The following is a 14,752-nucleotide window of genomic DNA, read 5'->3' as shown; positions in this document are numbered from 1 at the left end:
TATTTTTTTACGAAAAAGTTATAAACGTGATGTGATGATTCGAAGGTGAGTGTGCGGAGTAATTGGTTTGGTGACTGTACAGCCAGTTGGGTTTCCAGTGGTCTAAGGCTATAGAATGAGTTCCAGGACTAGCAAACAGGACTAGATGGCTTTGAAGGCCTGAATCAGCACAAGTGCGTGTGTATGCATGAGTCAGTGGCCTTGGAAAGCTCTCCTCAGCACCGGATGGAACATGCAAGCTGTCAGCCACTAAAATAAAGCTTTTAGAAGTTGTTCTTTCAGAAGACTACTAGCAGTGTGGTTTGTTATTGTAATATACATGATAGGCTACATGATAGTAATTTATCGTGAACCGACTGTGTCATACTGTTTTACTGTTGCTGAAAGCTATAGCTGTCAACATCCATTATTTATTCAAATTGCTGAATCTTTTTTACATGTTAAACCTTTTAGTAGTATAGACACCTCGGTTGGGTAATAGTCAATAGTCATTTTCACTATGTATTTTTTTAACTCGCTAATATCAGTTATATATTATTGTAAATATATATTGTAAAGCCAGTGAGTGCAGTGCTGTACACCTATTTTTGTTGCTCACACGGCCCATATGTTGAACATCTACATACCTTTATGCTATAAGTAGATTGTAGTTAGCCTACATTCTATGCATACTCATGTTCATTACAGTAACACAGACATAGTACATTTGTTGTTCTGTAAAAGTTATTTTAAGCAACACTTTCTTTAAGTAGAAAGCTCTACAGTATCAATATGTTAACATAAATCTACGGAAGGCCCTGTCTGTGCACTCCGAAAATCATTAACACAAGACTGACAGGTTTCCTCTGTTCTATCCATTATGCTTAGGCGACTCTAGCCCATAAGATGCTACCCTGGGCTTCAAAATGTCTGCTACAGCTCGTTCGGATGTCTGTTATTGACCATTATGAACATTAGGAGCATTAGGACTTGTCTGCTGTATGTGGGAAGAACACATACGAGAAGCTTGGATGGAAATAGTGTATTTAAAATACCATTAGTGAAAAATATGTCTCTTAAAGTGGCACTGTGGGCACTATGAGCATATTTGGAGTGCTGGTAGTAAGAAGGTGAAGTACAATAACAGTGAGGTGAATTGTTTACTTCTTTGTCTAGCTCATGTACACAGCCCAACTTTTTTGTGTTGGTTTTGAAACATTGCACAGGCAGAGCAGAAAATTAATCAGAGTTTTAATTTCTCCTAGAGGATGTATTATTACAAAAAAAAAAAAATCATGTCATAAATGCTAGTGATTGCAGGATGGATGATGGATGGATGATGGATGGACGGATGGATAGACAGACGGACGGGCAGACAGACAGACAGACAGACAGACAGACAGACAGACAGATGGGTCACTGCATTTTATCATAGAGATAACAGCCCTACAAGGAATCCACTTATGCCTCACAGCTTTTATTGCCCAAAAGGTTAAAACAATTAATGACATCTATTGACCTTGTCTTGGCTTTTCAAAAGCACCACAGCACAAAGATAATCACAAGATGGACCAGCAAATATTACTTTGAACTATCTAATGGTTCAGATTGTTTTAATGCTACTGTGGGACTGATTTAGTAGTATTGCTGAGCGATAATGCACTGGGCACTTTAGCAGAAACAAAAGTCTTTAAAATGTCTATCATGATTTCAAATATTCCCAGCAGTATTTTTTTACTTTATTTTTATACCTCCACTTTTTACCTTTTGACCACTGCTTTTTGCTGTACATTAGAAGCTAAGTATGTAGCCCAAAGTCATACTGCAGAGCTGGAACTTTTTTTTTTTTTTTATTCGGACAACAGCTGACATTTACAAGTCAGGCAAGTGCATATAATTGCCATAAGAGAGTTCCAATAAATAAATTAAATAAAACAATAGTGAAGAGCGAATGGGCATATTGATAGCTTAGAGGGAATCATCATCTCTCTGAGGCTTCTAGGGTTTCATGCTAAGTATCTTTGCTCCTCTGGAGTTTAAGTGCTGTTCGATGAGAAGTAGACAGTAATTATTGTACATGCTTTTTATTACTGAGGTTGAAAATGATGGCCTCCCGCAGTTTTTGGCCCAGTTGCAAATTGTTAAAGCATTATCTTAAAAGCAGCTACTAATCAATAATGTGATATTTCAAATTTCAAAGCATTTTCCCCATAGCATACTAAGAATACTCTAAATACTCTAAAATCTCCTTTAGTTGTTCAAGTCATAGCCGTGATGGTCTAATGTTGCTGTAAATTGTGAAGAGGCTTGTAACTGGTGACCATAGCATCTGCCATGAAACAAAGGATGTATCTGTTCGTCTTGTCCAATGATAAGAACATTGACCTAGACCTGTGTACAGAAGAGATTAAACAGAGTCATGGCTGTTCTTTTGTTGAAAGCTTTTGTTTTCTAATGCAATGGCAGTTTTATGCTGGTTAGACATCTTGGCAGTGGTGGTTAAAGTGGATGCATTATTATTCGTCCACCAATTTAATGTGTAGAATATAAACAAATAAATAAACAATTTATTTATTTATCTTTAGTAAATCCTGGTCAGGTTCACAGGGGACATAGATTTTATCCTGGTAACAGAGGGTATGTGGTAGAAATACACCTTGCTTGGGAAAATGCTGTTCTCTCATTCTCACTTATAACATACTGTCTGTTTAAACAGACCTTACAATTTAATATATTGTACAGCATAATACATAAGGAAATGATGTGGTGTTAAGCCATGGCAAACAAGGCAGACTATATATTTAAGCAACGATTTGAAACCTCTGAACATTGCACTGATTATTTATTATAAGCCACCCAAGTGAACAAAACAAGATTTTGGTTTTTAAGCCAAAACTAATAAGACTCAAAAAACCAACTGGCTTTTCCTAATCTCATACCTACTGTATGAAAAAATGATTTAAAGTATTAATTCTTAGCTACTGCTTCAGCAGCTATTTCCAATTCTTTCATCTGTATTGTTGATTATTCTATAAACAAATGATTTGATAGAGTTAATAACGTCGGTACGAATTCCTTAGATATTTTACTCCACCATGATTGTAAGCTTGCATGAAGTAAGGCACAATGTGTTGTCACCTTGTCAGTGTGGACAGAAAACTATGCTCAGCACAGAGGCAGAATCGCTAGGTTTTGAAGCCTGCTCGGCATGCCCCTCCCCCCCTCATTTTTTTCATTGCATCTATTGTTAAGATATGGACAGGGGTATCACACAGACACTGCCAACATTCTCTTACTCTGACCCAACACTCATGCTGTGTGTTCAGCGTATGCTCTCCCTGTTATACGTGGCCTTGCGCCAACTATAGGACCTCATCAGTCGGCTGGTTTGGGGAAAGGGAAGGCTTGCTGTCCAATATCTATTATGCCTCATCTAGTTTGTTCAAGCTACTTTATTGTAAATCTAGACACAGCGGCTACTTTCTCTTTTTTTCAATCTCTATTTTCCCAATGATAACACATGGTAAACTAACAACTTGTAATATGAGCCCTGTTTCCAGTTCAAATGACCAGTTTGGTCCATGCTAATTATAATTTAGCTCCTGCCAATCATTTTGATCAGTGTGATCATTAAATTTACCCCCAGGCATTCTAAGTTTGTGACCATTGTGCATAGGAAGTAACCTGCATTGTAGTTTGGCATAGACTGCTAACAGCGCTCACTGAAAAAGGACAGTTATGTAGGAACAAGAAGACTGTGCTATACGTGCTGCAGCATTGAACACCAATTCTCAGAGTCTCTCACCCTGGCCTTGTCTTCGCCTCTTTCCCTCATTCCCTGGACCCCAGCAGTACAGAGGTACTCACAAGCTCCTAAAATAGCTTATGTTAGAATGGCTTGTGCTTCAATGATATGATACCAGCTGCTATTGTGCTGAGTGAAAGCACTTTCTTTGACAAATTCTCCATGTTACTCCATGCTAGAGACCACATCCACCTTAAATGATTTGTGATTGGGCTGACTTTTGTTGGGTGCATTATCAATGTTCCCAACCTCGAGCACAACCTCACAACCTCAAGAAAACAAAGTCTTATAATTAGGTGGTTCAAAACGTACAGTTTAAAAGATTCTGATGTCAGACGAAAGGTTAGACTATGATGCTGTGAATATTTCTAATCAGTGGAACATTGCTTTGATAGCACATGATTGTCCGAGAAGAAACTGAGGGTGCTGTCGGTACAGCAGGGTACGAAGCCCCCGTTTAAGACGAAGTCAAGTGGCACCCATCCATTAGCACCTCCTCCATGGCAAGGTGTCTGAGAGCGATAGAGCCCATCATCCCACACCCTTACACTCATAGTAGCCTGGCACCAGACATTGCCATCTTGAGGAAAGCAAAGCTGATGGGGTAGGGTACAGTGTCATGGTCTGCTGGCGCCACTGGCCTCTCAACTCACCCATGCTGACAGTCCATCACCTCATCTTTAGGTCCAATGACAGCTTAAGGTATAAGAGGTGCCTCACCTTTGCTTTTCATGTTAGAGAATTCTAGAAACATGTTGCACTTGGCAACATGATGAAGGCATTTTTATAGTTATAAATTATATTACATAATAAAGTCCCATGCACTGAAATTTTTCATAAAGTCCTTTGCTGTGGGGTGCAAGGATGTAACCCAATACAGACGCATTATTTGTCATGCACAAATAATGCCTGCTAAGCAGATACAAATAAATATATACAAAAAAGATTTGTAATTTGATCATTCTTTGTTTGCTATCCTGTTTATTGTCAGTGGATTGCTAAAGTAGTTTGACTGGAACATTCAGCTCTGAAATAAAATGCATTTCTAATTTGATTTTTAAACACATGCTGTACATAGGGCAGAATACCTCTGCTGGGGCTTTCAAACAAATTTTATTTTTAAATGTAAAAACAACTGATAACTTGTATTTTACAACCTTTTGGAATACCCTTTCATTTTTGTCCTATTCTTTAAAAAAAAAGTGAAAATTTAAAGTCTAAATTACACACTCGAATATTTAAATATTCTGACACAAATACAGATATTTGGAGCACTAAACAGATATAAATACAAATAGTGTTAAGGCCATAGCATTGACCCGATTATTGCATTCTTCTACACAGGAAATGTCCAGATGGTTTTGAATGTATGAAGACAGGACGTAATCCGAACTACGGCTACACTAGCTTTGATACCTTCGGGTGGGCATTTCTCTCACTCTTCAGGCTCATGACACAGGACTACTGGGAAAACCTATACCACCAGGTCTGAATCTTCACACTCTTTACTATGTAAAAGATTGTATATATTCCTGAGAAATTTCATGTGATATAATATTACAGGGAGGTAATCCAACTCATAAAATTGCTAATCTGTATAATCTTGACTAAACCGTTTTGGTCAGACGCTACGGTCTGCAGGAAAGACCTACATGGTGTTCTTTGTGGTGGTGATCTTCCTGGGCTCCTTCTACCTGGTGAACCTGATCCTAGCAGTCGTAGCTATGGCCTATGAAGAGCAGAACCAAGCTACACTCGCCGAGGCCATACAGAAAGAGAAAGAGTTTCAGCTCGCCATGGAACAGCTAAAAAAAGAACAGCAAGTATGTGTGCACTCTTGCATTGAGACTCATTCATTTATACTCATAAGATATTTATCAGAGTTCGAACAGTTTGTAGGTTGTGGTGCTAATCCAGACATCCAACACTTACAACTATCATCCTGAATAATTTATAATGATTTCTTTGATTTTCTTGTATTTATGTTTATATGCCTCAGTCTTCTCAGCTTGACAATTTACCTCCCTTATCTCACCATGCCTTACAGGCAGCTCACAAATCTCAGGAGACTGAGTCGGTGTTGGCTCCTGACCTGTCTCCCTTGGCTCCCCAAGAAGACAAAGAGCACAAGAACAGGAAGAAAAGCCTGAGGGCACTTTCAGAAGATATGGAGAACAATAGTGATGAAAAGTCACCAAAGCAAGATACTTTAGAGGGAACAAAGGTAGATTTTTAGATTGGTCTCTTTGATTAAACACTAAAATAAGGTTTGAAATAGGTTTGAAATGTGAAACAAAAAGATTTTTGAACAGCCATAACAAATTTCTGACTGAAGTCATATGAAAGATATGAACAATAACACTGTTCACATTAACATTAACTGGCTGATTTAATGTTTATAGTATTTTTTATCTAAACACATTACCACTGCACATTGCTCAAAATTACACAAATGTCTCATGAGATGTAAAATGATACATTTGATTAAATGCACTTATAATCAAGAGCAGTGACTAAAATACAATGTAGTGAATTCAACTTGTAAAATAACATTCTTTTTTTTAAATAAATCACTTGCAGTGTAGCAGATCCATAAAACAGTATGTTTCAGATTAAATTCTCTTCTGTGTTTTAGCAACCACATGCTTTGGTGGTGCGAACTTTGTCGTCGTGGACCAAACGGGAAAGTCAGGCCAGTATTTTTAACTTCCGGCTGCGGAACAAGGAATCCGAAGCAGACGCTGATGACGAATTTAGCAATCAAGGCGATCCGGATAGTCGTCCTGGCTCTCTTGTCTTGCCCTGGCAGAGGAGACGGATTAGTGCACAGAGCACGAGCAGTCACGGCTCTCAGGTCTTCTACCCCAGCCTCAATATCAACGGAAAGCTGTTTGTTGCGATAGATCAGAACGGCATCTCGAGTCCAGGACCGCTGACCCCTCTGCCATTACCCACCTGCACCATGAAAAAGGGCAAAGAAGAATGTGTGAGTACCTTTGAATATTTCATGAACTGTATATGTCTAAGTGCACCACAGGGCAAGCAATACGTATAATTAATTTCAGGCTCATTAGAAACAGTTTAAGATCAAGTTGGTTTTAGTACCCACACATCACAACACAACATGATTGCTTAAGTCATCAAAAAAAAAATGTTTGTAATAAAATTGAATTTATTTTTAATGTATTACTTAAGAGCATTTAATACTGTCCTCTGTGTGTATAAGTGCTGTTCTCTTTTATGCCAGGAAGAATCATAGCCACGCAATGTGATAACAAAATAAATAGATTAGCCTTCTGTCTGTCTTGCTGCAACACACACCTATCGAAATCCTAATCTGAGAAATGACATTCGATGTGTGAGGAATTCACAATTAATTTTAGCAAAGCTTTGAAAATCCTTACGCAGAGCAGAGCAGGGTTTTTTACAAAACTGTCTTTTACCATTAATGGCAAAATTCAAAAAGAAACACCTGACTACTCAAAGCAAGATTTATAAAGACATGGTGAGTGTAGAACAACTCAAGTGTTCAGAGCCCTAACCTCAACCCCACTGCACATCTTTGAAAGGAACTGGAACACTGAAGACACCTTAGATCTCCTCATCAACATCAGTGCCTGATCTCACTAATGCTTTCGTGGTCTTTTGGGAGAGCCTTCCCAGAGGGGTAGAGATTATTATTACAACAAGGGGGGGGCTAAATCTGGAAAAGAGATGTGCATGTGATGGTCAGTTGTCCACAGATTTCTAGTCAAATGTTACTAGTAAATACTTACTTTCTTATATGTTTAAAGTAGATGCTAGTAGTGTGTCTTGATCAGAAAAAGATACATTTTGAACAAAAAGGTTTTTATTTATTTACTTTTATTATTTTTAGCTGTTTCCCAGAATTAAGTCACAGCAATGTTTAAGACAAACAACACATAAGCAATAAAAAGCTTTTTTTTGGTAACAGCCCTTTAAATGTACAATCTCCAAATTTTCTACAGTTGGTTCAGTCATGTAGATAAAAGGAATAAATAATAGAAAGAATGAAAGCTTAATTTAGCCCTTTAGTCCTGGAGATACATGCTGCATTTTAGGAAGATATGACATGTGTACAATTCCAAAAATTAAATATTTTCAAAGAGATTGTAAATTCTATCCCTGAGGTATTAAACTAAATTCCAAAATTCATCAGTGGCTAAAATGCATTGTTATTGAAGGACAATAGAGGCGAGACCTTAATGGCTTTGCTAATAAATAGGGATTTATTGACCTCTATTAAGAGCATTGTGAAGCTGAGGCTACTGCAAATAAAAAGAAGACATAACAGAATTATGTTAACTGTTTATTTGACCTCCATTAGTAGCATTCTGATACTAATTCTACTACAAATAGATTTAGGTAACTGCTTTTGAATAAATAGCCAATATTTGAAATCACAATTGATGCGACAGTTGATCCAGGTTAAGTGCAAACACACCTGTATTGAGACACCAAATTTTGAACTCAAGCTGCAGTATATATGAATGCATAGAGAAGCTTTATTCTGGGAAACAAAAAGCCTATTGCTCTGCAATTACCTGTGCTTGTGTTTGAGTTAATGCAATACTAAAAAATATTAAAATAGTAATTAATCTTATTAAGCAATGACAATATTTTTACAAGAACTAGAAAACATGTTCTAACACATTAGGGCTTTTTTTCTCTTAAGCTGTGTGTGTATTAAAAAAGAATCAATAGGTTGAACATTTACTTATAGTACTAGTTTTAGATAGGTGTTTTTATTAATTTTTTCTCTTCCAAAAAATATTCTTTAAAAAAAATTTGCATATACAGTACATTAAGAGGGACTGGTGGATTGCATTTTTAAGTTCTTTCTGCACAGAAAAAAAAAATTGAATGGCTCACAGGTTAATCAGGAGCTCTCAGGAGACCTGACAACCTCATCCCTATCTGATAGAAATGAGCCAGGGGAGGGAGTGAGGATACACTGTTGTCTTGGCAATGCAGCCATGGTAACATAGCAACAGTTGAATAGGAGTTGTGAAAGCTCGCCACACACACACACACACACACACACACACACACACACACACACACACACACACACATTGTCTTTCTCTCACTTACTCACATATACACACACACAAATACACATACACACACACACACACACACACACACACACACACACACACAGAGGAGAAGGGACCACTTTTTTTTTCTTCTCCTAAAGAGCATGCGTGGGTGTTCTCTTTGCTAGTGACAAAGTGACTTTGCGTCATATCTTTGATTACCTGGGGTCAAATAAATTTCACATCATCAGCGAGTCTCTGCTTAAAACAAGGCCGAATATAATTGATATTGAAACTCTTACAATTAATTAAAGATACCCACAGTGTTATTGCATAGTTATCATTGTTCATAAAAATAAAGCTGTTTACAGCTTCCCTGTGCTCTTCTGTTAACAAACACACACACACACACACACACACACACACACACACACACACACACACACACACACACACACACACACACACACTTTACAGAGTAAGTCAGAGCACTGTATCAGTAGGATACCTCTCTAATTGACCAGAGGAGCTGTTTGTCATTTTCAGGTTTTTATTTCTTCCTCGATTAAATGGTGCTTGTCTTAAAGCAGAATAATTCATGAACTCATTATGGTTCCAATGTAGCGTGCTGCAGCCCTTCAAAAACAATCCGAACAAGCTGGTCCAAGGTGTATGAATGTAAAATATAAATGCATTCAATTTCACAAATTTTTTCTCATAATTTTTTTAGTAGAAATTTTTATATAACAGTTAATATTTTACATATACCATTTTCCACAGCTAGAGCAGGAACAGTAAAGTGGTGCTGGCAAACATTTGTTGCTTTTTTTTTAACTCACATGACCATAGTCCCTTTTGCCTTCTACAGGGATCAAATGAGTTGAGCGGTACGCTCCTCCCGCAGCTCTCCCTGGAGGGCCGAGACAGGGCGCTAAGTGCTGCTAGCTACCTCACTGACGCCATGGAGGGTAAGATACGCCGAGTGGAAAATTCTCAGAACCAGTCCACAGACCAATTCCCAGCCACTTCAAGACAACCCAATACAGGATTGCTTTTCATTTGAAAGTATTGTATTCAACTAATATCATGACTTATTCAAGGCTCAGATTTTTTTTTATTACATCACCGAACATACTAGCGAATCCATGATGAAATTAACTATTTTGGCACAACAAGCGTTCATACTAAACTAAACGTCTTACCGCTATAGATTTAAAATGTCAGCTCTGCCTTGTGGAGCGTGCAAGGACAGAAGAGCACCTCCATCTGCTCCCTCTTAAGGCAGTCCCCTGAGACTCCACTCTCTGTTGTTTTCAAGAGAGAGGTGTTATCCTCCATAAACCCGATTAATCATGAAACAGCCCGTTTGCTGCATCATCAGGACCTCACAAGAGGTCTTTCCCACTGTAGCTGCACCACTCTGCTGTTTTACTTCGAGAGCCAACTCCACCAGATAACTCCACATGTTATGTAGAAAGAGCAGATAGCAGCATACTGGTTTTATCCATGAACAGGATTCTGTCATAAATTTCACACTAAAAAATATCCTGCTTATACTCAAAACAGTAAGCACATCCTCAGGATGAAGTTTTTAATAAGAAATTAGCATACAGTCTCAGATTAATCCTAACCTTCTGCTCTACACTGTTGAATCAGAATGGGTGAACTCTTCTGATCGACAACTCTACAATATTTCTTTTATAGGCTATTGAACCGCCAGGTTTCATAGATGTGACAAAATATCAAGCATGTTGATTATGAATTTGGAAGACAATAATTTCGGATACAACCTTGAAGCATTGCTCACTGTCTCCCACGCTGCTGGTGTAATACTGTTAGTTGTGCAAGCTTTAATTATGTTGCTTGTACCTGGGCTGATGCATTATGTAAAGCTTGTGCCTGCAATTTCACTATCATAAAGTTCTCCCAGGTATTTTGACATAATGAAGAACAACCTTCTAATGCAGTTAGAAAGCTAAATGAATAATTGGCAAGTCTTTATCTGCTTATTTGGTCTGTTTCATACCAAGCCATATTAATCTGACACTTAGCAACTAACAGCTAAGAGTTATAGCAATTATTACCGGATCTTTCTAACACTTTCAGAAAATTCCTCAATGTTCTAAATCTTTTCTTCTGCTCATAGCAGTTATTATTGAACAAACCAGAAACAATAAGAGTGTTTGGAATTATAAAGCAATGTGACACATTCATAAAGAGTACGACATGTAGTGTAATGCTTCTTAAGACTGCCCAACATGTAAATAGAATATACAAATAAAATTAATACAAATATAAATTATAAAAAGTTTAAAAGGAAAAAAGTATGTAATGTATAAGTTTAGAAATAGGAATAAAAAATAATAATAAGATTAATTAAAAACTTTATTTTTCAGACTATAAGCCGTTACTTTTTTCCTACGCTTTGAACCCCGCGGCTTAAACAACAAAGCGGCTAATTTATGAAATTTTCCTGGGTTTTTCCCGGTTTCACAAACTTCAAGCCAAAAAACTGAGCGACATAACATTAGACCAAAGAAATTTCCGAATGGAAACCAAAAAACACACCTCACCTGTGTTCTGAGCTGCACGGCATCGGGAGAAAAAACATTTTTTTTAAACGCACGACGATGCCAAAAGATAAACTCCCGAGAGAAATAGTTGTGAAAGGAAGGAGGAAGACAGTGAACAATGACTTTCTTGGTCGGCTACTGTTTAGATACAAGCCGTTGTAGCGCTTGAGTCTGGGTGAAGGGAGAGCTCGAGTTGTAACTCCAGTTGCAACAGAAATCATATAAGCACAGACAGGTTTCCAAAACTCGTGCTTTTTTATTTTTTTTTGGCAACAGTGTTACAGGTTAGTCAAAGAAACTTGAGCATCAAAAAAATAATAAGGAGATAATCCTCGCCTTGAACACACGCAGTAATATGGGAAAAATGCAGTGGCATGCTATTCCCAAAATACCGCTATGCTCCTAAAGGCGGCGCAACATATTTCACCCGTTACACCGTGTGTAACGTGTCTTTCGTTAAAGCCTGTGTAAAGTACATTAGTGTAGACAAAATAAAATATTTGTAAAATTCAGTGGGTGCGGCTTATATATGGGTGTGCTTTATAGTCCGGAAATTACGTTATACAAGAAATAGTTGGGAACGGATGGATATGTATATGACGGAGATATTGACAAAAGTTATTAAAAGTGACACTGTGCTCTGCCAGTCCAGTGTCAAAGTGGCAATTAGTTGCGCAATTGTGCAAAGGGATAAAAATTAGATAAATTCATCAGTTATATTCTAGAGTGCGAGTAGTTAACCATATAATAACTAGACAATGACATCTTAGAGAACTGCTCAGTTTATTCTTTAATGCATTAAATCTACTTTCCCAACAAAATTTACAAAAAGTATGCCAATTTCTGGCATAGAAGGTGTTGATTCATTTTCTATACACATCAAACAGTGACTTCCAGCTACAAGTCAAATCACAGGATTATAATAATGGACGTGTTCTATAAGGTTTCTATAGTAACAGTTGATAGAAGGACTTGTATGGCAGACCTTCCTCTTTAATAGATTTAAAACTTATTAAAAACTGATTTGGTGGTATTTTCTGTGAGGAGAAAACATTCAGACTGTAATGTCTGTTGGATGGAATGGTTTGCAGTTTCTCAGTAACATGACAAGATGCATGCTTTGTATCATTCATTTAAGAGAAAGAAAAAAGACAAGGCTTCTTCACGTTATCCTGTTGACGATTTTATTCCTAGAATAGCACTTTCCCTGAATGTTTTTTTTCCCCTATACATTTTATTAACCTCCCCCAATGCTGTACATGGTTGATTAGTGAGTGCAAAGTAGAAAAGGAAATGTGTACCAATCATGCACTACTGATGATTAAGTTTGTTTTTTATTCTGGGTCATTCAAACCAATAAGAACAATAGACAATATTAAAATGAGATTAGATTCAACTTTATTGTTATTGTTTAATTAATTGAAATAATTCCATTTCAAGATTTGTGGTGGACTCTGAAACCTAGTAACCTAGTTGAAAAGTATGTAATATGGACAGTTCTGTGTGCGAGCAATAGTCATTTAAATGAACACGTATATTTACGTAAAAGAGTTTTTTTTTTTTAACCAGACAGAAGCCTGACATCCTTATAGGATGTTATGCACAATTTTGCACACATTTTTTTAACAGGTAATGATCTAATTAAGTTGTCTCCTGAATTGTTTGAGGCTTAACGTTTGCAAAATATCTGATACATCTTTTTTTCTGAAGGCATACTTCATCAGACCGGGAAAGTGCTTGTCCGCCTACCTAATGTCAAAGTAGAGTGGGTGCAGGAATGTTCTGTCTCTCATATTATTCGACAGCCAGTGTTTAATTACTAATATTCTGTGACATGCAGAAATGTGAAGCTTTAAAATAGTGGAAATTTAAACAATTAGGCTGTACAAAATCTTAAGTATAAATACACATATGAAATATTAGGATAGGGAACACAGTACATTCCCTTTAAACCATTGTATTACAGCTGAGCAGAAGACATAAAAAATGATACTTGTGAATATTTGTAATCTATAATTACTTGTAATTTGGACTAAAATAAAATACGGGCCAGATTGCATTCTTATTTCAGGAAACAATGAAGCATTTAATGGCTGCACATGCCAATTACCAGTGAAATTGTACATTGAAGATTCCTTGTGCATACGGTTATTTAACATTTTAAGCAAAAATCTAGTTTGGAAATGCTGGCCAGGGGCTTCAAAAGGCTATTTCTGTTTTCCAAACTATAATAAAATTATGTTTAAATCTAACCTATAAATCCTATGTTCTCAAATTGTGGATTTGTCAGCAGAAAAGTTGCAAACAAAGGACAAAGAGGGCCAATTTTAGGTGTGCTAGCATGAGGAAATGCCAATCCTCATTATCACTGATACAAAAGCTGACATGGCAAGACACAGTAAAGCCAAGTATAGTCCGGAGCGTGGCTTGGATTTGTCACATGACTGAATCTATGATAATTATTTTCTTTTTTTGCTTTAGCTGTAACTTATAGTCAAATTGATATTTAGTCACATTGTTATCCCAATGTTTCTATTCTCTTTTTCGCTTGCATCCTTACAAAATGGGATCATTAGCAGTTGACTATATTTAGCTACAGTTTAAACACATCCAAAAAAAAACAGCTGGAAAATCAAATCTTATATTTATATTTGCGTTCTGAGCAGAAGTGAGATGGCCACTGTGTTCACTGATTGGTAAATTTCCTTTCGGAGTGGATGAAATGGAGTCTGACAGGGTGGCTGCACTTGCAGTGGAGAATGACACAATCACAAACACATCTGAAGAGTTAGCTCTCACATTAGTCCTCCCGAGTCAAGAAAATAGACGTGCTGTCTTTCTTTATCACATTCCTCATTAGAAACGGATGCATCTCCCTCTACCACAACACAGCCCAGCCCACTCAATATGGCCAGTTTATGTCAAAATGGAATATAAAAATGCTGACCTTTTCCTATGCAGTTTATCATAGTCTTTGAAATGAATTATGGTATTTATACCAATAACTAATGTCATATACTGCACTAGTTAATATTTAAGAGCCCTTAATCCCTGGGATAACAATATCACTTTAAGTAAGCACTTCACATTTAATTAGTTCATAGGCATGGTTATGTTGTGGAATGTTTGCAATATATATATATATATATATATATATATATATATATATATATATATATATATATATATATAAAATTAAAATTTTATTATCCTATTATATTATTATATGACACATCTGAACACTTAGCTCTCCTGTAAAATAAAAATTTACTGGCTGTTACAAAGCACTTACACTTAAACTCCTTCCATAAATGTTAAATAAATATCCCCTAACA

General features: G+C 36.8%; 1 protein-coding gene across 5 annotated transcripts in view; it reads left to right on the top strand.

Moving 5' to 3' along the window:
- Positions 1-14,752, top strand: part of scn5lab (sodium channel, voltage gated, type V-like, alpha b) — a 119,928-nt gene that overhangs the window by 44,185 nt on the left and 60,991 nt on the right. For all 5 annotated transcript variants that reach the window (XM_046846071.1, XM_046846074.1, XM_046846073.1 and 2 more), the window contains 5 exons: positions 5,129-5,270; positions 5,410-5,607; positions 5,832-6,008; positions 6,420-6,770; positions 9,713-9,812. In XM_046846071.1, the coding sequence (XP_046702027.1) occupies positions 5,129-5,270; positions 5,410-5,607; positions 5,832-6,008; positions 6,420-6,770; positions 9,713-9,812 (968 nt within the window). The remainder of the gene's footprint in view (positions 1-5,128; positions 5,271-5,409; positions 5,608-5,831; positions 6,009-6,419; positions 6,771-9,712; positions 9,813-14,752) is intronic.

The sequence above is a fragment of the Silurus meridionalis genome, chromosome 4, assembly GCF_014805685.1.
Source record: "Silurus meridionalis isolate SWU-2019-XX chromosome 4, ASM1480568v1, whole genome shotgun sequence".
Lineage (NCBI taxonomy): Eukaryota > Metazoa > Chordata > Actinopteri > Siluriformes > Siluridae > Silurus > Silurus meridionalis.
This window is presented reverse-complemented; position numbering and strand designations above follow the sequence as displayed.